The sequence below is a fragment of the Cupressus sempervirens genome, chromosome 9 (genome assembly GCF_028749045.1).
Source record: "Cupressus sempervirens isolate cs-2001-9-10 chromosome 9, ASM2874904v1, whole genome shotgun sequence".
In the NCBI taxonomy this organism is placed as follows: domain Eukaryota; kingdom Viridiplantae; phylum Streptophyta; class Pinopsida; order Cupressales; family Cupressaceae; genus Cupressus; species Cupressus sempervirens.
This window is the reverse complement of record NC_143126.1, coordinates 294,116,154-294,138,804: the sequence shown is the minus strand read 5'-3', so window position 1 is coordinate 294,138,804 and position 22,651 is coordinate 294,116,154. Positions and strand designations below refer to the sequence as shown.

Below are 22,651 nucleotides of genomic sequence, written 5' to 3'. Positions count from 1 at the left end.
ACCCACCTTACCCACCTAAAAATGGAGGTGGGGGTTGTACTGTGACCCCCACTCCAAAACCCTCTTTGTCATCCACACCCTTAGGAAACCTAAAAAGAACAGGACCTAGAAGAAGCTAAAAATTAAGAAGAGTGGGGAAGTTGACTTGGTTGATTTAGACAAAGAAAATGAAGGAGGTAGGAGAAGGTCTGAGAGACTTGCAAAAAGCAGGACTAGGATGAAAGAAAAGGCCTATAGAGAATGGGAAATTAATGAGGAAACGAGGTCTAAGACTAGTGATAAGGAAGAGAAAAAATTGAAGAGGAGAGGAGAGAAGGATAAGTTAGAAGAAATGGGTACTGAAGGGACCAACTCAACCTTAGAGGAGATTAGGACTAGAAACAAGAAGAAGAATGGTAACCAGGACACAATCCATGTGTCAGCTAGCTTTACTATGAACGCAATGGATTTTACCTTTTGAGTGGTCCCCTCCCCAAGAAAGCAGAAAGATGACTCACCAATGACAACAACCTCCCATGTATGAGTGGACAAGAACATTAAGAAGATGGTTTCTACTAACCCTATGTGTTTGTAAGTTAAGGCTTCAGAGGTTGAGAAGGGAAACTATGTTGGTTGCCATGAGTTGTTTGGAATTGTCAAAGACGTTAAGTAGGAGATTGGGTCCCTTAAGGAATAGTTTGATGCCTTGGATGAGAGCTTTACCACTATATCCAAATTTTTGCACAAGGTCACCCAAGTTGTTGATGTCACTCTACAATTGTTGCAGCACGAGAATGAGAAGAAAATCCTTGGGGTGGACTCTACCAAGCTCTATGGCTTCTTGGTATATGACTGGGCCAAGGTCCTACTAGCAAAGAAAGGGAAAGAGAAAGCCAATGTTTAGGCGTTGTGTTTTTAATTTTTCTATTCATGACACCTTGTTGCTAATGTTGGAATTACAATAAGAAAGGTAAACTTCTGGGGAGGGTGAATTGGTAGTTTAAACTTGGACCCATAAAACTTTCACCACACATCCATCTCATACATTCAATGAGTAAACCGAAATAACATGTAAAGAATGTACATCTAAAACATGTAAAACATATAAGAAATCACATACATATGCCACCAGATATGATTACCCAAAAACCCTCCAATGAGAAGGTAAAACTGGGGTGGGGATGACACCCACAAATCTTTACTACTACGGTAATAAAGTGTATCCAATGAAGGTTACAATGTTTTGATCATGAGACATGATCTACCCTGTGAAAGGTCTGCCCTGTTAAAGGCTTACAAAGACTGTTGGGTCTCACCTTGTTAGAGGATTTCAAAACCTTGTTAGAAGTGTGCCTTGCTAAAGGACTTTAACTTACAACTAAGTAAGCACCTTGTTAGAGGATTTCATACAACCTATTAGGACTACTCTGTTGAGAGATTTTGACTGAAATCACTTGTTAGAATGTCTCAACTTTGATCCTGTGGTTAGCACTTGCTTGCCTAATAATAGATCACCTCTAAACTAATGTCTTGTTGATCCTCCTTGATCAAATGTCTCTTTGTTGTATCCTTTTCCTTTCCTCTATTATGCTCTAACTAATTCTGCAATGTTGTCTCACTTTATAACTTCTAAGCCACCATGAATGCTCTGTTTTCCCATACAAACTTCTTGTTAGCTCCTTCAACACCTTATACACACACTAGAGAGTTTAGGGTTTGTCCTCCTAAAGAAGACTTAAGTGACTTAGGTTTAGGTATAAATCTACAGCTGAGATTCATCCATTTTGTCACTTAATCCTTCCCATTTTTTGATTGGTTGCATGTAAGTGCATAGGGAATCCAACTAGAGATTCATCCTTATCTCCAAAATGTCATAATTCACCTTTAAGTATGCTCAAAAATAGTTTACATAGTTGTTTGTGCTATTACAAACAAATATGTCAAAACTATCTCACTCGGTATTTGAAGTCTCTAATGCTCTACATCCACTGCTCACTCGGCACATTAGTGGCTTGGCACTCATTGTTACTCAACATCCTCTACAATATATATGTTTTTCTTAGCATGTACTACTTGTTCGCCATGAACTAAGTAAATCACTAAAGTGTGTTGATACTCACTTGTCAAAACCAATCTGAGATCAACAATCTCTGCCTTTGACATGAGTGTCAAAAACACTTTGAGTATGTGATAATATCCTTAATCTTATGAGCATAACATATCTTAACTCAGCTTATATATACAAAGCTTCAAATTTTCAAAAAATTTCAATAACTTGTATACCTCAAAATTTGATAACTCCCCCTTAGTTGATATGCATGTTCTGTATCCAAAATTTTGGTACTCCTGTTGAGTAAGTGTGTCTCTGCTAATACGCTTTCATCTTATGCTTCTGATATGTTTTGATGCTTGCTCTCCCTTAGCTAATTTTGTCTTGTCTCTGTTCCTCTTATTTCTTACTCTCCTTATATCTCATTCTTTATATCTCCCACATTTGCTCATTTCATTCTCCCCCTTTGCTCTATTTCTCCCCCAAAAATATGTCTCCCCCTTTTTGACACTCATGTCAAATGGGTTATACACTTATAGTGTGTTTATCCAGAAAAGATTTATGGACATCCAATATCATCTTGAGAGCTACATCACAGTTCTCACATGCTACATCCAATGACTTGATTTGGATTGCTAGCTCGGTAGCAAGGTGAACTAGACCATCTAAGGTAGAAAGATTTGGGTCTTTCTTCATTAGGGTTTCAGCATAGCCTAGTTCCTTGTGTAAGGTTTCCATATAGGGGGTGAGAGTTGCCTAGATGCTAGTTAGTTTGGCCCTTATGTTGGCCTCATCTATTATCAATATAGCTAATTGACTTTGGGTTTGAAGCAATGTCCTAAAATGCTTCTCACTCTGAGCTAGATTCATTGGTAGTTTTGCACTTGATGCAATAATTTGGCTCTCCAAACTTAGAAGGTGACTTTTGCTCTCTTGGGTGAAGGGTGATGGATTGCAAAATTTAGTGTACAATGAGAATATGTTCTCAAGTACCTTCTTCACATCCTCAACCTTAGTTGCCAATGCAACTTCTGTTAGTGCTATATCACCTGATATTTTCTCATTGACTTTGCTTTGAAACTTCTTTTCTGACCATTCTAATAATTTAGCAGTTGTATCTAGGTCTTCATTACTCACCTTCTCTACTATGTCTGTAAGTTGTTTCATTAGTGGCTTGGTCTCATCAGGAGTTGGCAGACTAAATGCATCTAAAAAGAGGCCTTTAATATCTTGTAGTGCTTGCTTCTACTTGTGCTCCCTTCTAAGCATTTGTTGATGCTTCTTCCTTGCTAGGGCTTGTTGTAGTATGCCCATATGTTCTATAATCATGGTATCATAATCATACTTTGGAAAAATGATTTCTTCATCAAGGCTCACATCTCCATACTGTATGACTTCCTATGCCTTTGATGAACTTGAGCTCGGCACTGAGATCTACAGTGGTGTTGCATCTGTGCTCGGCTTTCGAAGAGTTTGAATAGGAGTGCCAAGTGCTAGTAAGGTTACTATGGCTTGGATGGCAACTTGCTCCTTCACCTTAGATGTCAGCTATGTCTCTTCAGGCTTGCCCTATTGTGCCACAATGACTTGACTTGCACCTTGATTTTGTGTTGTAGGTGCAGATAAGTCTATCTAACTGGTTCCACTCTGTTCTTTTGTAAAGGCTTGTACTTCCATTGTGTTCTTCTCAACTGTATCAACTTTGGCAATTGTATCTTCTAGTATTTGGACGAAAGGTTGTACATAAGTGACTGGAGGGATGATAGAAGGTGGTTCTTATGGATTCACCTTTTTCGTTGCAGTATCAATCACTATCTTCGGTAATTCATCCACACTGATCAAAACAGGATTATCACATAGTTTGGCCTGCAGTGTAGACTAATATAATATCTTCTTAAGATCTTCCTTAGTAAGGTGATTGTTGTTTTGTGCTGTGACATCAAAAACATCCTTGACAGTGATTGTTTCAGTATTCTCACCTGTTACACGTTGAGGACTGATACTCGACGATTGTGTGTCTTGCAAACTTTTTTTTTTTTTGTTGCTCTGGCTTAGCTGTTGCCTTGTCATCTACTTGTGTTTTTGTTCCTCCTTCAACAGTGTTATCTTTGTCATCATCCTTTAGTTCAATGGGTTCTTCCTCTCCTTCCTTTACTCTAGTTAACCCATAGGTAAGCTTCCACATCTAAGTGGTCTTTTTAACTACATCCTCAATGTTATTTTGCAAATATTTAAAGGCTTTGTATTTAGGTACAAACCTAACTGCATACTTCTTCACAGCCTTAGCAATCTGTGCCTTAATGAGTTCGGGCATTACTTGTGCTAGAGAGGTTTCTCTAATTTGTCTCTCCAAGTTTAGACAATAGTGTCATTTTTGCTCAACTCTATCATATAGTCTCTTTGGCATAGAGTTGGCAATCCCTAGTGGATTTGTCTTGAATTTTGCCACCATAACATATATGGCTTCTTCCACTTGATTTTTCTCCACTTTACCCAAATTATCAAAATCTACATGACTAAATCCTGATAAGTCTACACTATTCTTAACATTTTCACATAAATTTTCAAGATCAAACAAACGATTGTCACTCGCCACCTTAAATTAGTTGTTGTCATCTGATTACGTTTTCTCCTCATCAAAATCTGCTTGTGCTACATAGTTCCTTCTTGGTCTCTTCTGCTCTTGACCTCCTTGCTCTGCTTGTTTGGTCTTTTCCTTGGCCTTTTGTGTTGTTGCACGTGTACTAGCTCTTGTAGTAGGTGCAATAGGCTTGGGCTGACTCGTCTTAGCTACCTTCCTAGCTTTTTTCACTGGTTGGGCTTTAGCCTTCCTCTTCTTTGGCTCAGTAAGAGTAGGTGCTTCCTCGACTTCTTCTTCCTTGGCACCTTCAGTCTCCTCCTCTTCTTGGTCTTCTCCCATACCCTGAGTTAGTGCAAGAGGTGCTTGTGTTTGGTAATCTTCTTCCTCTTCATCCTCCTCTTCTTCTTCTTCTTCTTCTTGCTCCACACTTTCACCAAATTTGACCTTTAGTTTCTTCACCAACATGTCCTTCTTGATAACTAAAGCGATCTTCAGTTGCATTGTGATTTTGGACTTTGCCAATTCATAATTTCCAAATACCTTAACATTTCTATCCGCCTCTTTTGCAAGTAATGCAGTTATAGCTACAGAGACCTTATCCACATTTATTTCATAACCTAAGGGTGTCAACCATCTCACTCTTGGTGTAGCAGCTTGTACAAAAGTGTAGTCGGCATCCACTAGGAAACAGATGTCATCATAGTGTTTCTTTACTAGTCATACAAGTATTCTCAGTCTCTTCTTCATTGACTACTTGAAGTCATCAAAATTACTTTTCATTAAAGATACAAAATTCTCACCTAATTGCTCAATATATTCACCAATCTACACTACTACTAATCTATTTGTTTTCCATCCCACAGTATCAAATGAAGGGAATGTGTTTTTCACATAAAAGAATATACAAATCAAAATTGAACCAAATTTACACTATGCACTCTTACTTTTTTTGATTGCTCCAGGGTTCTCCATCAATTGTTAAAATTGTAGCTCTACTAGATCATATGTGTGCTCTTTCTTGACAATCTTGTATCCAACATCTATTGCTATACAGGGCACACTGTTTAATCTACTAGATTGATAGAACTTATGTGAAATCACCCTGACAGCAAACTCAATCAATAGATTAGTAATTGTATCAATTGTCATGCCTCTCTTGTTCCATACAGCTCCAGTATTATTCTCAATCACTTCTTAGTGTCTTAGGCCGATCTAGGGTTGGGTAACCAATAACCCTATGGATTACTCTCTTAGTAATTTTGATAGGTCCATTTTCCAACCATAATGAACCATCATGAATTCAACTAAGTACTATCCTAATCCATTCTATCTTGAATACATTCAAAAAATCTAGGACTCATGTCAATCCCTTCTATTCTATGATTTTGAATTCTTTCCTAAAAGCACCATTATCACAGAGTCTCTTGTATGCTTCCCTAATCTCCATTTCACCAATGCTTCCTATCTTATAGTTATAGCATTTCCTTACATCTTGCACCATTAACCCATTCAGTGGAATCATCAACAATGCGCCGGAAGGGTCTTGCTTGTATGCAATATCAGGAATAGCTTTGAAAATTAGTTGCTTAACTTTGTTACTCACTAACTGAACATTCAAAGTTTCCTTTCCCTTTACATTCTTCGAACTTGATGCCATAATGTGAAACTAGGGTTTACGAAATATAAACTGTGTAGCTTGGCTCTTGATAAATACCTTATGAAAAACCTGACGAATTGGTGTGAAATCATTGCTAAAATCTTCTGCAATTGCTTTGAATGGATTTCTGGATCACCTTCTGCTCTGCTTGCTCTTTCTCAAATTTGAAATGATGTGAAATGAGCTAAAATCAATCAAATACCCTTTGAAAACCCTACAATACATGTTGAGTGCTTACATAGGTTATAAGCTCAGCATTCAACAATCTTAGGCTCACTCGGCATCCATTGACATTTCAATCACTTGGCAACCACTATGAGCTCGACATCAAGTAGCCAATCTATTAGCTCGGCATCTTCTAGCATTCTACTCGACATATATAGGAAACATTTTATGCTTGGCAATAACATGAAAAATTTAAAGATTTATCTTGGATTTCTGACAACATCTTGCATCTTTGCTCTTGCTAATGTAATCTCTTCAGAACTAAATCTTTTTGGAACTAATGTATGATATAACCTTTAAATATCAATCCCACATACCTCTTGATTGCCTAGTTTGATGAGGTGAGATCACCTGACCCATTGGGTGAAGTGATCCCTTCTCCATTTGATGTGTTGAAATCATCCTTTCTCTTCCATGTCTTGCTCATCTCATCTCTAATGTGTTCAACATCTGCCTTGCCTTTGCCTTTATCAAATTCACAAATTGGTGCCTTTGACCTAGTTGGGCAATATCTATTGATGTGACCAGTCTTCAAACCATTGAAACATGTGGTTTGACTTAACCACCTTTGGTAGTTACCACTGAAGTGTGTCCTAATACAATTCTCAGGAATATGTCCATATTCTTGTCAATAATGATAGCTATATTTTGTATTGTAATCCTAGTTGTAACTGTTGTCATTATTCCTTACCCTTTTTGCATGTTTGATGACAACATGGGTTTGGATGTGCACTCAAAAGCTATATGTCCATACTTCCGACAATTGTAGCAATATCCTTCAAATCTCTGTGTATGCATGGTCTTGGTTCTGCATTCATGTGCCTGATGACCTTGCTTGTTGCACTTATGGCAGTGAACCATGTTCTTAGGCTTGACATTTTGATTTACAGTTTTGTTCCTACATACATTAGCAGTATGTTCTTTCTTACCACGATTATGACAAGTGGGTTTGGAGTTCTTACCTTTGTTGTTCTTTTCTTCAGCACTTTTGGATGATTCTCCTTCTTCAGTACTTGTCTATCCTAGTCCAAATGTATCATTATTGGATCTAGGGGATCTCAATAATTGTTCAAAGTATTTGATGGCTTCATTTGGTTTGTTGAAACTTTCAGCAAATTATTTTTCTCTCTTTAGGTCATTCTGCAACTTCAATGTAGCTATCTCAATGTCTTTGACATTCAATTCATAGTTAGCATTTATCATTTGACTTAGAGTATCCAACTGCACATGTTAGAAGTCTTGGTTAGCTCTATTAACTTCTCTTCCATTCTGTTGGCCAAAATTCTTTTGTCATCCTCAATAATAGCTTTGTTTTCTATAGCTTTCTTCTTCTGTTCAACCACTTCACATAGCAGTATAGTTTGTGATTCTTGTTCTAACTTGAGATTTATGATTTCCTCAGCTTGGGATCTATTCTTTTCCATTAGACCTGCAACTGCTGCATTAAATTCATTGGAGTCTCCATTTGCAAATAGCTTAGTAGTGTCTATCTCTTTGTATTGTGTGTCATTCTCCGCAATAGCAATTTCCTTCCTTCTCTTCAAAGATTTTTTCAATTCTTCTCTTACTTCATTCAATTGATGTAGAATGAGTTGTATTTCAATTCTCTTATTCTCAATAGTCTTTCCCAACTTATAAACTTTCATTTCAAGATCTTTCCTCAAAGATGCAAAGCTTCTCTTTCAAAGAACAAGGCTCTGATACCAATTGTTGGAATTATAATAGGAAAGCTAAACTTCTGAGAGGGGGGTGAATCAGTAGTTTAAACTTAGACCCATAAAACTTTCACCACACATCCATCTCATACATTCAATGAGCAAATTGAAATAACATGTAAAGCATGTACATCTAAAACATGTAAAACATATAAGCAATCACACACAAATGACACCAAATATGATTACCCAGAAACCCTCCAATGAGAAGGTAAAACTGGGGTGGGGATGACAACCACAAATCTTCACTACTACAGTAATAAAATGTATCCAATGAAGGTTATAATGTTTTGATCATGAGACATGATCTACCTTGTGAAAGGCCTACCCTATTAAAGGCTTACAAAGACTATTAGGTCTCACCTTGTTAGAGGATTCCAACACTCTGTTGGAATTGTGCCTTGCTAAAGGACTTTAACTTACAACTAAGTAAGCACCCTATTAAAGGATTTCATTCAGCCTATCAGGACTACTCTATTAAGAGATTTTGGCTGAAATCACCTGTTAGAATGTATCAACTTTGATCTTGTAGTTAGCACTTGCTTGCCTGATAACAGATCACCTCTAAACTGATGTCTTGTTGATCCTCCTTGATTAGATGTCTCTTTAATGTATCCTTTTCCTTTCCTCTGTTCTACTTTAACTAATTCTGCAATGTTGTCTCACTTCATAACTTCTAACCACCATGAATGCTCTATTTGCACATGCAAACTTCTTTCTTAGCTCCTTCAACACCTTACACACACGCTAGAGTTTAGAGCTTGTCCTCCTTAAGAAGACTTAAGTGACTTAGGGTTAAGTATGAATCTACGGCTGAGATTCATCCATTTTGTTGCTTAATCCTTCCCATTTTTTGATTGGTAGCATGTAATTGCATAAGGAATCCAACTAGAGATTTGTCCTTATCTCCAAAATATCATAATTCACCTTTGAGTTAGCTCAAAAACAATTTACATAGTTGTTTGTGCCATTACAAAGAAATATGTCAAAACTATCTCACTTGGCATCTAAAGTCTTTGATTCTCAACATCCACTGTTCACTTGGCTCCTGTGTCACTCGACATATACTATTTGCTCGGCACTTGAGTGACTCAGCACTTACTGTTACTCGACATCCTCTATAATATATATCTTGTGCTCAACATGTACTACTTGTTTGACATGAACTAAGTAAATAACTTAAGTGTATTGACACTCATTTGTCAAAACCAATCTGAAATCAATAGCTAATTATGTCCAACTTATAATTTTACCTTCAGGCTAGGAGGCCTTACAGACTATCAAATTTTAAAGTTTAATTACTATAGTAGCTCTATTGGTAGTTGTGAAGTTAGTTTTTTTTATGGGTAATATTTGTATACAATTCGATAGATACTTGATTATGGGTGGTCAATACTTTTCATTGGTAGCTTTAGTTGTTCCTCCAGTCGTTGTGTATATGTATGTTTGTATCTAGGTTGGGATCACTATGTTTTCTATGTTTTTTGGTAGAATAGGTTGTTGATAATATTTTGCTATAATTGTGTTGTTAACGGTCTTACCGTGGTAATGTAATAAGGGCCACCCCCTTTTTTTGGCTACTATTAATTTCAAAAACTAAGTAATATATAATAGATTTTACAAATTAAGAGAATTAGATGCAATGCATATTTTGGTTACTTACTAAGAAAAATATTTATGTTTCAACATTTAAATGTAAACGATTCAAAGTTAAACTTTTCTCATTATTATTGTCGAAATATTTACTATATTGTTTTTGAATTAAAAAGCAACCAAAACAAGGGGGCTGGCCCATAAAATAGACAAACTGGTGAGCCACCAACATATTACAACCAATCAAAATTACCCCCTACCACTTTTAACAGAAAAACATTGTTCGAAAGCACAACAATAAAAGTATCAACGGACATTACACAACTACTACCTATACTAGAACTAATAAAACTAAGAAAGCATAAAAACAAATGCATTACCGCCTTAAACCTAATAAAGTTCAACAACCAGCAGATAAAAGAATAAAAGAAGAATTAAATATTAAACCCAAAAAAAAAAAAAAACATAACGAGCCTAGTCCTTTAGCAGATGTAACATGGTAGCAGCAACATGCATCACCTTGCCAAAAAATTTAGTCAAGAGACACATCCTTTCATCCAAGCCATAAATTCTCTCCTACAACTCATTGCCAAACATCTTCTGAACCTCCTCAGTGACCTGCTTGCCGCAATGGTAGCCATCCATCTGCTCCTTAGTGACATCCTGCACAATCGAGGGGTTAGATATAACATTATCTTTGGAAGAAACCCTTACAAGAGAGGATATCGTAATATAGGGGAGGCCACTCTGTCCACAATATTAGGGAGAGGATATCGTAATAGGGGAGGCCACTCTATCCACAATATTAGGGAACTGGTCCCGAGTTAAGTCTACACATCCCAACTCTATGGTGGCCAAAACATGTATCATCTCTTTCCTCCCTTTAAACACATCTCCCAAGCCAAACCTTGAAGAATCAAAAACCTCCACTTCCTCCTCTTCCATATTTACCATATTGTTATTACAAGTATTACTACAACTAATATTCAACAGAGTCCGACTTAAGATTCAACAATGTAGATTCTAATATTTTTACTATAATTTCTAACAATCTCAACTTTAATATAAAAATATAACAACAAAAACATGATGCAAAATTGTCCTCTTGTTATATATATATATATCATAAAATAACCTAAACAATTGTAAACAAAATTATCTCACAATATTTTATTTCTAAATATTGAGAGATAATTTTGTATTAAATACAGGGTAGAACATCTCTATAGTTTAAAAAGGCTATATTTAATCTATTTAAATGAAATAAAAATATCTTTAACATTTTCAACCGCCAGCAACCAACCCTTGGCTTTCTCACAATTTCTCAAGAACACCATGCCAGTCAAATCACCGACTCCTCCAAAATTAATATACGCCACGAACGCAATGCCGATCACGCACCCAGGAGATTTGACCCACAAAATTCCACAGACAGCTTATCTTATCCTTTATCATTCAATTTTATAATATATATCAGCTAAGCTATTTAAATTTGTCTTTATTAATTGTTCTTTACATTTAATATGCAGACCGGATATAGCACAAGCTACAAATATCCTTTTAAATCAGCCAATAAAATTAAGTGTATTAACTATTTTGAAAATCAGCCTAGATAACAGAAATTCCCAGGGATCAGAACACCATTGAGGGGCCTAACATATTTTTCATTTATCTGAACTCCACTGGACGTATGATTAAAATATGACGCCATGACTGAACTTCAACTATGTTCCAAACATCATCTGTATATAAGAAATGAATGCATTGTAAAGAAGATACACAAAAACCCAACGAAAAATACAAAGCACGAGAAGTTGAGTAAGTATACAAGGATGAAGAAAACAACACCCTTCTCAGCTGCAGCTGTTGCAAACGACATCCTTGTTATTGTTATGCTCACTTGGGGACCCACTGCAGGATCAAAGAGGAATCTCCAATAAATGGATGTTATCTCCTACACGGAGACAACGTGAGTTACAGCGATTGCAAATGGCTGCAAATTTTTTCTTTGGTTTTGGATTCTTGATTTTTTAGGGGAAGTGCTTGTTAAAAATTCAGAATAGTATTATGCTCCAAAAAAAATGGGCTACAGGTGGATGGAAAATTTTTACCCTGTATTTAAGGCTTAATGTTTCTTCCTGTAGACATGAACAACTTTCAGAATATATGAAAACGTTGGAACAGATTAACAGTCAATAAGAATTTGTGATATATGCTCAAGTTCTTCATGTTTCCTCCTCTGACCACTCATCAATTTCACCATTTGAAGGGGCTAAGCTCTGTCTAATAGATATCCACTCAAAAAGAAAATTGTCGCAGATATTTAAGCCTTCATGTTTCCTCTAACCATGAGCAGATATCCATTCATATCTCTGTGTTCTATATTTAAGCTTTCATGTTTTCCTCAAACCAAGACTCAATTTTAGCACATGAAAGGCTATGTTGAACACATGAACATAAAAAGCTTTCCATATATTTATTAAGCCTTTCATGTTTTCTCGTCCAACCATAAACCAATTTCAGCATTCGGCATATGCAAGGCAATGTTGAACAGATACCCAATAGAAAGACTACAGATAACCAGTCATAAAATAATGCCTTTTATTGCCACGTGAGACTTCGTTGAACACAAACATAAAATAGTTTACCCCATATACCAATTTCAGCACGCCCAGAAAAGGTGTCAAACTGGAATCTAACCATGACCATAACACTACAAAGTGACATGGTAATATCACGGCTCAATTTGATATCAGTTTTGGATTGGACGATTTAAAACTCGAAAACTTATTTACAAAGATTCCACCTCTCGTATAACTAGTCCTCTGGGAAGAATGGTCATTCACAGGGATGATACTGCTGAACACTTCAATTAAAAATACAATGGTACGTCAGGTGTTGAGGATTAAGCCCCACACAAGCGCGTATCTATCCAGTTTGCATAAATGCTCAGTTCAGTATGGTTCACTAAATGGGTAAAAGTTTTAAAATGTACAATCAAATCGAGAAAAGAACTTACTTTACACATGGATTATGGAAATCTTTAATGCTGTAAAAGCCACAATCTTAGTATTACGCCATTACCATTCATCTGACTACTATACAATCCCATCAAAATACCAGAACGGAACAAAATAAAACTCGCAAATCGGCAAAACTAAGCATTTTTTTAAAACCAAAACAAAACTGCTGAAAACCATTTTTAAATTATTAAGCATCTGGAGAATAAGATCCATGGTATTTTACAAGCAGACCCCCACAACGACATCAAGACTCCACTGAAAAACCGCTCATAAAATTAAGATGTCTGAAGCCAATAAATACAGTGTTTTCTGAACAAAGTCGCCCAAAACAAAGGCGAAGATACATATAAGGAAAGGGGTAAAGAAGAACACCACTGCAATGAACAGAAATCTCTAAATATTTCTGTTGAGGGTTTCCTTGTAACGCATGAGGGACTCGAGGCGCTGCAACTTGAGCTGCTGCTTGAACTTGTTGATGAAGTCGTCGGCCTTCGCGTCCACTCCCTCGGCAGATCCCCCCTCAGCGGCCGGTTCTTCTTGAAAATGCTCGGAAACGGGAGAAATGGTCGGATGCACAACAGCAAGATCCCTTTCATGGCTATGGCTGAGCTCAAATGTCTCGGATTTCTTGATCTTCCCGGGTAGAGGGGGCGGAGGCGGGTGCAGATCTAAGACCGGCGCCGCATCAGATTTGCTCCTGGGGATCCTATTTTTCACATTTCCCGTTATCTGCGACAACCCTGAAGAAGCTCCGCCCCTGCTCGGCCTTTTCTTCTCCTGAATCATATTCACATCTTCCTTCTCCTCCCGAATCATTTTCACCTCTTCCTTTTCCACCACATTGTCCTCTGCAGCTGTTTCTTGCGGCTGAATCCATGGCTGCTCATTTTCCCTCTTGATGAAAGACATTGAGGAAAACCTAGTGAGGAGAGAAGGAGCCCGTTTGAGGGCATTGGGGTTTTCATTATTGTTGTTGCCATTGCCGAGCATTCGAGAAGTGATTGCAATGGTGCCGATCACAATGTTGACGAGCAAGAAGAGAATGGTGGGAGTGAACCAGCTCTGCACTGTATCCCACACCTGTGTCGGCCCAAACCCTCCTCCTGTTCCCGACATCTCCATTCCTCAAAATACTTCTGCTCTTTTCCTTTTCCCTCTCTCAGCCATATATTTACTTCGCAGCAGCCCATGAACACATTTACCGCATGGGGGCTTAAATCGCAACGCAACTTCCCTTTTCTCACGCCCACTGCGCAGTCACCTCGATGCGAGGATCCCACTCTAGGGATGACGGACTGTAAACGGAGGGGCAGCCGCAGTTACCTAACTTGCGCGAGGTTTATGCGGGCGGCTCGCATTGAGTTTCCGACCGTCAGATGGCAGAAAATGACATGAGTGGCTGAGGATTTACGGACATTTTCCACAAAAATTCTCCACAGTAGTTATAGCTATTTAGTGCCCACTTATGCTCTTAAACCATATACCTCATTCAGCCATCATTTTTAGTTTTGCTTTTTTGTGGCTTTATCCTTTCGTGTAATTTAATTGTTTATATGTAGAGTCTGTTATGTATGTAAGGATTGAAAAATAGTATGTACAAATGTTTCAATAATGTGTTGTATATGTAGCAATAAAGTTGTACAATTATCTAGTTATTAAGTGTTTTTCTTAATTACTATAAAATATATCAATAGGTCATGCGTTTAATAGGGAAGTCCATGTTTTAGGTACTTAAATGGTGCTAAGTTTAAATTTTCTACAATGCAAAAAATATATACCAACTACTCTTGACCCAGTAAATAATTTCTTGGTGAATTTTTAATATGAAATCCACTGAGTGGCAATTTAGATATAAACCATAATTAGATCCCTTCCCATAATTTGAGTGAGAGAGAGGGGTAGAGAGAGACCATTGACCATTAACTCACTAGATGATTTATTAGTATGTCAAAATTTGTCAAAAATTTTGCGGTGAACCTCCGTGGGTGAGTGAAGAGCTTAAAGCTAACCTTTAGGCTTTCTTGCATTTACAGAGCTCTCTATAGAACTTGTAGAGTGCCAGGTAGTCTAAAAGTGTCATTTTAAAACATTTGCCCAAAACCCACCCCTAAGAGCCCCTAATAGTCGCTCACCCAAAAAAATAGTTTTTTTTGGTACAAATGGACCAATCAACAAGCAAGAAAACTAAAAAATGAACAAAAGTGATCAACTATTACTTTTCACGGCAATTTGTTTTGGCATGTTTATATGTGAGTAACAAGGTATTTTTTGGGTGGTAATTAGAAGAGGAGGTAACGGTTAATGTGACGACATTGCAGACATAGACAACAACTAGCTCATTTTCCAACTAAAACTATTCACTTGATAGTTTTTTTTTACATGTACTTTTAGGTTAGAAAATACAGTAAAAGATGATTCAAATATGAGCGGTAACTCAATAGTAGAGTAGGTGAGGAGAGAGGAGCCGGGGCACGTGCTTCCCAGATGTTCGCCGACCAAACAATGCGGGTGCCCTCCTTTTCCGATTATTAACGTAGGATTCCCCCCAACTCCACGACCTCTTTATTATTCTTCATTTATTTCTCTCTTCTTCCGCCTCATATTTAGCGGTTGACTCCATTTTCATATTTGTTTTTAGGGTTGAAGTGCCCGTCATGGAGGAAGTCGATTGAGTGCACGTTAACTCCGCCTGAGATCTACACACAGGTGTACCGCAAGAAGGAAAATATCTTTATTTAGAACAGAAGGAAATTTTAACACTGCCCAGAATACAAGATAGATCTGACGAGGAGATTAGATTGCCCAAAAATCTGCAATATTATCATAATGCTGCCAGATTAGTGACGTGGCGAAGCTTTGTCTTTCATGGGCGGTGAGTCACAGTCACAGTCACTGTTGAACAAGTTTGTCAAATGAATCATCAATCCATGTTTGAAATTAGTCGATTTCGTTTTCATTTATTTTCTCGATGTTTCGGAATGAATCGACATGTTGATATAATATAAATCAAAGTGTTGTTGAATTGAATGCTGTATTCTAATTAGGTTATGTTAACTAATAGTATAATCAGAATGAGTTACGTTATTACGTGATTGTAATATAATTAAAGATAAAGTTGTTTTATAATATTTTATAATTAATAGCATTTGCATTTAAAGAAGAGGTGCAATAGTTATGCATAGTAGAGAGAGATAGATATGACATTGCATTGTTCCTATTTTTGCTTCATGTTTTGTACAACATTTTTTTTTGTCATTTTTATTTTCTTCTCATTTTTGTGTCTCTTCATTTTCCTTCCTTTTTTCACCTCCTCCTTGTTCATCTTCTTTTTCCACCTTATCCTTCTCTCTATTATCTTTATTCTCCGTATTTTCCTCCTCCTCCTTCTCCTTCCTTTACTTCATGATTTTTTGTATTTTTTTCATTTTCTCCTTTTCTCCCCTCCTGTTGCTCCTATTTCCACTTCACCTTCACCTTTTCCTCCTCCATTTTGCTCTTCTCCTTCTCATCCCTATCCTCCTCAAGCACATTCTCCATACCCTTTTAATCTTCCTCATTAATTCCTTGAAATAAACGTAATATATGATTACAAATATGAAACCGAAGCCTAGATTAATTATTATTTGTTGGAATTAATTATTATTATTATATGTTAAGCGAAGGTAGATTTGAACCCAAGATCTCCCACATGAGAGGCTTGCAAGTTACCATTGTGTTGTAGGCTTTTGCCTTTTTTTTTATATTAGTACTTATATTAAATATAACCATAATTTTTTAAAATAATTTTATTAAATGTACAAAGTAAATTGAAAATAAACTTAGTTTAAAATATAGGATTGTGTTTCAATTCTAAAATATATTAAAAAAATATTGTGAAACAAAAAATAAATATAAATATCTAAGAAAAAATTTAAAATTAAATATAAATATTTATGAAATTTGTTTAAATTAATATATAAATTATTATTTTATATTATAAAATTGATTTAAATGTGTATACATTTAAATTACCCATTAAAAGATATCTACATTCTAACTAATAAATTGCTCGTCCCTACCTCGAAAAAGAATGAATAATATCTAATAATATTCATTAAAAAATTATACCATAAGTTATTATTAGGAAAGGTGTTCCTCTTCTTTTTGCATGGTGCAAGACTTGCAAATAGAAAAACCAAAAACTTGAGAAAGATGAAGCCTGTAACAAATTTTTACAAATGTGTAGGAAGTCGACAAAGGAATGAAGGGTTTGCCCACTTCTGATCCTTCACCATCAAATCTGATCTCCCAAGCCACAAATCTAAAAACACATAGTGTATCGCCATCACAACGACTAGATTTTATTTATTCAATCAACAAAATCATATTATAAAAAAAATTACTTAGAAATTTATAAATTAAAAAACTTTATTATTTTTTATTAATAGGTAATCGGTAAAAGCATAGATTATTTACTTTTTATTATTGTTAAGATTAATTATTATTATTATTATGCATTATTAAAACTAAAATATAAATTACAACACAACTTTAAAAAATAAAGAAAATAAACAACGTATTCCTTACAGCAGAAAAAATGGTTTGAACAAATTTGAATTCATTGAATGGGGAACCATATTAACTAGTAGTTGCACGCTTTTGGATGTGCAACGATGAAAGGTGTTTTGATTTTCAACAAATTTAATAAATTTTGCACAATTCAAAAATAAATCATTAATTGTGTGTAAAGGAAATTGTGGAAATGATATATAACAATCTTTACGTCATAAGGTGTTTATTGACATTATATTTATTTAGATTTGTGTCAGATATGTGATTGGTTTATTGCATAATGTTGATAGAAAATAAATAAAATATCTTTAAATTTAGAACATCAGAACTTATTATATAATAATCAAACAAAACTATCAGTTATCACTAATTTCATTTGAGAGATATTCATAATATGACTATCATATTTTGAAACAAGAGACACAATATGTCAAAGTTCCTACCTATAGCTAGAGAGAGAGGAAGAAAAGTAAATATAGTAAGATAGAAATAGAAATAGGTAGAAAAGTAAAGATATTAAGATAGGAATTGAAATAAAGAATGAGAGGAGATTAAAGAGAGAGTTAAAAGAAATAGAAAAATATGTAATATGCTTAAATATATTTAAATCAGTGATTTATTTGGTACAGTTTACAAATTTGAATGTATAATATTTGCGAGGAAATTTGTAATGCCCTACCCAGAGATCCTTGGAACACAAGGATAAAATATGTACTGAATAATTTTTTTCTTAAGATAAATAAGATAACAACAACATAGACTAACTGAGTGCAAGAATGAAACATCTAAATAAGGTAAAAGAATAGGGAACATGGCTAAACTCACATGTTCACTTACACTAGCGAAAGTCTTATAAACACCTCCAAAGATCCCCAAGCACCAATCGAAACTCAACATCAAAGATCACATGAATAATGAGAATACCCAAAAGAGATGTTATTTTTAAGCCCAATGTAAAAGTTCCTAGCATTGATTAAAGATACTAGTGCATTTCCAACTAACCATAACATAATCAAGAATTTTGAGTAGAGATCCTCAAACAATCATGCACAATACGGAGACTCAAGGTTAGAATCACTCATCTATTGTACTCAAGGTTACAATCACTCATCTATTGGACACTCAACTAGCAATATGATACAACATCATGATAAAGGAATGCATCAATTAACATACTAATCATCATCTAAAAATGATATTAATGCATCCAAGGTGTAACATATATCACAAGAGAACATACTTTGGATACACTGAAGTACGAAGCGAATACCCATTACCGACCTCAAACTAGAAGTGGAACATTTTTGTACACCAGTCCCAACAATGGTATAGGTAGCTACACCTCCCAACCACGTGGTACCCATAGGCCCACACCCACCATGCTTATGGAGATAATGACCTGACCACAATCACATAAGACAAATACCCAAGGCTAACACGCAAGCCAATCAAGAACATGTTACCAACATCTATATGCTCATGAGATAATGTAGTACATCATGTCACTAGTCAAAACCTCTATAGGATAACTATGTAGGGACTCTAGTGGAGTGTAAGTCGCTTGGAATCAAAAATCCCAAGCTAAACATCATGTGGAAACTCTCCCTCAGGAGGCCATCACACTATGTCCTCAGTAAACTTGTACATACACCCGCCCTCAAAAAACTCATACAGACACATACCCTCAGATCAATCTATACAAGTATTTTCTTATCTTATCTTAGTTTTATTACCCATTAATTCATTTAGTTATCACTTATTAGAAAATCCTTCACGTTTTGTTGGAGATGTTACACGGAGTAACGAGAGAAGTCACTCCACATGTCTACCCTACATACCCATGCTCATCACATGATGAGTTCCCAACCCAACCCCCACATGAAAAAACCCTCAACCAACCTATATCCAAGAGCCTAGGTCTCATAAGATCCTGTCATATACACGTGTACGTGCTCATGTGTGGGCACAACCAACTCCATGAATGTAATCACATTAAACTAATGCAAGTGTTGGATATGAGAAATACAACAAATGAAACAAGAATAACCATCACACTCAACTGACCAATATCCAAGAGTACAAATTTGACACAAATCCAAATGATGCAACAACACACCCAAACATCATGAATTCACTCGACCGACCTAAATTGGGGAGTATGAATTCTACATGAATCCCAATGATATGAAGGAAAACTATGGTTAGAATGGAAACCTAATAAAAATTCCAAATCCATGAGCAAGACAAATGCCAAGAAATACCCAAGAAAATTGGGTGGTACACAAAATGAGGCAACACAAAAATTGCTCAAAAATCAATGTTGTTGAAAATTGACAAAATTAAAACCCATTGGTCTAAATCCGCCCAACATCAGACTTTTCAAATAAAATCATGGATCTAGACACTTCACATAATTCCAACATCATAACAGTAGGAAAACTCCCAAACCACATGTTGTAAACCTAAAATACTTACATCTATATAGTCTAGTGATGGAACTACATAAAAATAGAGGGGAATGCTAGTTCTCCGCTCTTTAAAATTTAGCAACAAGAAACAAAAGATAAAACAAAGTAAAAGATTGTACCTTGTAGCCAAAATGGATAAAACAAGAAATGGCACCATAAAATAAGGAATTGCCAACTGCACTAAAACGCTCGACATAACAAGATTTCCCTACTACAAATCCAACGAGACCAACCTCATGGTAATCTGTCGAGCCAATCTCACCCAATGAGAAAAAGAAGAAAATTCCATGACTTGGGGGTTTGGTGATTTTCTCTCTAAGCAAGAAATAACAAAAGTAAATGTGAACAATAAATTCCTTTTTGCCAATATAAGCACTTTTCCAAAGTGACTTATAAATTAGGTTATTAAAATGACTTACTAACTAACCGGCCCCTTAACCCAAATAAATCAGGCAATTCCAATAGCTTGGAATTCAGCTATGAAAAATTAGTCGGGATTAAATCAAATAATTAAAATTCCCTTAAGCTAATAAATCACAATAATTAAACAACTTCCATGACAAGTGTGGATTCATAAATGCATAGACATACTTACAGGTCAAATCACATAATGCATTATGAATCTAGATTTACCAATTAATTGGAGGGTTAAAATAATAATAAAGATATATCACCCATATAGGGACGACATTGGCACATCATGAAAGGTTTGATTAATGACTTGATCTGCCACTACCGGGGATATAAGTCATGCACACTAAATGAACATAATCAAGTGTAGATGCACGATATATCATAGCCAAAGCAACAAGAGCATAAATCACATAATTAAAGCATCAATTAATTTCATTTAAATATGGATCATTTTGTATAAATCACTAAAATGAACAAGGTAAATATCTATAGCACATAATTCCATAAATTCAACACGAGTAAATCATTTTCTAATTAATTTATACATTTAATAATGAAATTAATAATAATCACTCAATGACATAAAAGCCACTATAACATATAAGTCAACATAGTCAGACACATGAGTAAACACTACTACATGGACCTAGTTGAGTGCAATAGGATAATAATACATAGTGCAATCAATGCACACCTCTTAGAGTAGTCATGAAACAACATCATGACACCATATGAATCTAGGTAACCACTAGCACAACCCTTAGTAAAACCATCAAATACATCATAATCTCATAAATCAAGAATAAGCATAATCAATCCAACTAATATAGTAACATAAATCCAATCACCCCAAGGGTGTTGACCACTCATAGGTCCTAACACGATCACTCATAAAGAAAGAGCATCAAAGTTTTTTATTATGAAAAACAAGATTTAAAAGGACCCTGAAACCCAAACATTACAAAGTATAGACTAAAAAAAAATGCTTAAAGTAACAAAAGAAATCCTAAGAAACCAATTGATTTTCTACTCAGTTTGCACTAATTTTTGTCAACACCTATTGTCCACTCAGTCAAGCTTGGCAGGCTCAATTCTTCTTACTTGTTCTTCTAGACTTAGTCAATGTATCCAACCTTTGTAGCCTTAAGTAGATAATCAATACACTATAACACCACTATCTTAACTAATCTTTATACTCCTTTTTCTTACCATAACTCAACCTTTTCTCTAGGTGCTTTTTTTTAAATCTCATTTGATCAAAACCTCCTCATCAATCAAACAAATGATAGTACTTAAATCAACTAGGAAGTTGACTTACTAGAAAGTAGTAGGTTTGACATTAGTGAAAAAACAATGATTGAAATACATTCTCATACTTATGTCAGTTCTATTTTCAACAATCTCCCTCTTTGGCATTTATGGCAAACAAGTACCAAAAACAATACCAAAAAGAAAGTAATTCCTTGTATTGAAATCTCTGCCTCTATCAACAGCTTTCATCTCTTGTATATGCTACAAAACTCTATTTTGATAACAGAAAATCAACTTATCCTTATGACTCCCACTTGATCACTCTCTCTTTCTAATATTTAGGTATCTCTATACTATTTGTTATTATATCTTCCTCGGCACTATCTCCCTCATACTAGGTATATGTATGTCTTTTATTCATCTCTCCCTCTGTAGTAATCATTAGGTACACTATCTCCCTCTGAGTAGATATTCCATGTTTCTCCCTTGTTCTCACTATGTATAGTATTCTCTATTTCTCCCTGAGTACACTATCTCGGAATCTCAGGTACACTACCTCCCTCTTTCACAAAAATGCCAAAGATGTGTCATCTTAATATGTAGATATGAACATTTTTAGTTTCTCCCTCTATCACCTAGCATGCGACTAATCTGCAACTCCAACTCTTTGATTACTTTAGCCAGCTCCTAAAGTAAGATCCATTGCATTATGTGTAATATACATCAATCATCTCAATTGGTGTAGGGCACTACTCATGCTTCTTAAATAAGCCTTGGATAGGGGTGTCACCCCTATTTTACCTCTTAGATACTCATGAGCATCCTTAGGTAATGCTTTTGTGAAGATATCAACTATTTGCTCTTTTGTATTTACATATTCCATCTTCACCTCTTTGTCTTGAATTAACTCTCTCAAGTAATGATACTTGATTGTAACGTGCTTAGTCTTTGTATGCATCATAGGGTTCTTTGATATATTTATAACACTTGTGTTATCACAATAAAGTATCACAAGTTCAATGATTTCCTCCTTCATACCTTTGAATAGTTGTTTGATCCACACAATGTTTGTACAATTTACTGTAGCAACAACATATCCAACTTCAATAGTAGATTGAGAGATGTAATATTGTTTCTTGCTAGT

The 22,651-nt window shown here is 35.6% G+C and overlaps 1 protein-coding gene across 1 annotated transcript; it reads right to left on the bottom strand.

Moving 5' to 3' along the window:
- Positions 1-12,987: 12,987 nt before the first annotated feature.
- On the bottom strand, positions 12,988-14,128 carry LOC149538565 (bromodomain protein (DUF761)). The gene has a single exon (XM_089799872.1). The coding sequence runs from the start codon at positions 13,943-13,945 to the stop codon at positions 13,217-13,219; it is 729 nt and encodes a 242-aa protein (XP_089655998.1). The 5' UTR covers positions 13,946-14,128; the 3' UTR covers positions 12,988-13,216.
- Positions 14,129-22,651: the final 8,523 nt, after the last annotated feature.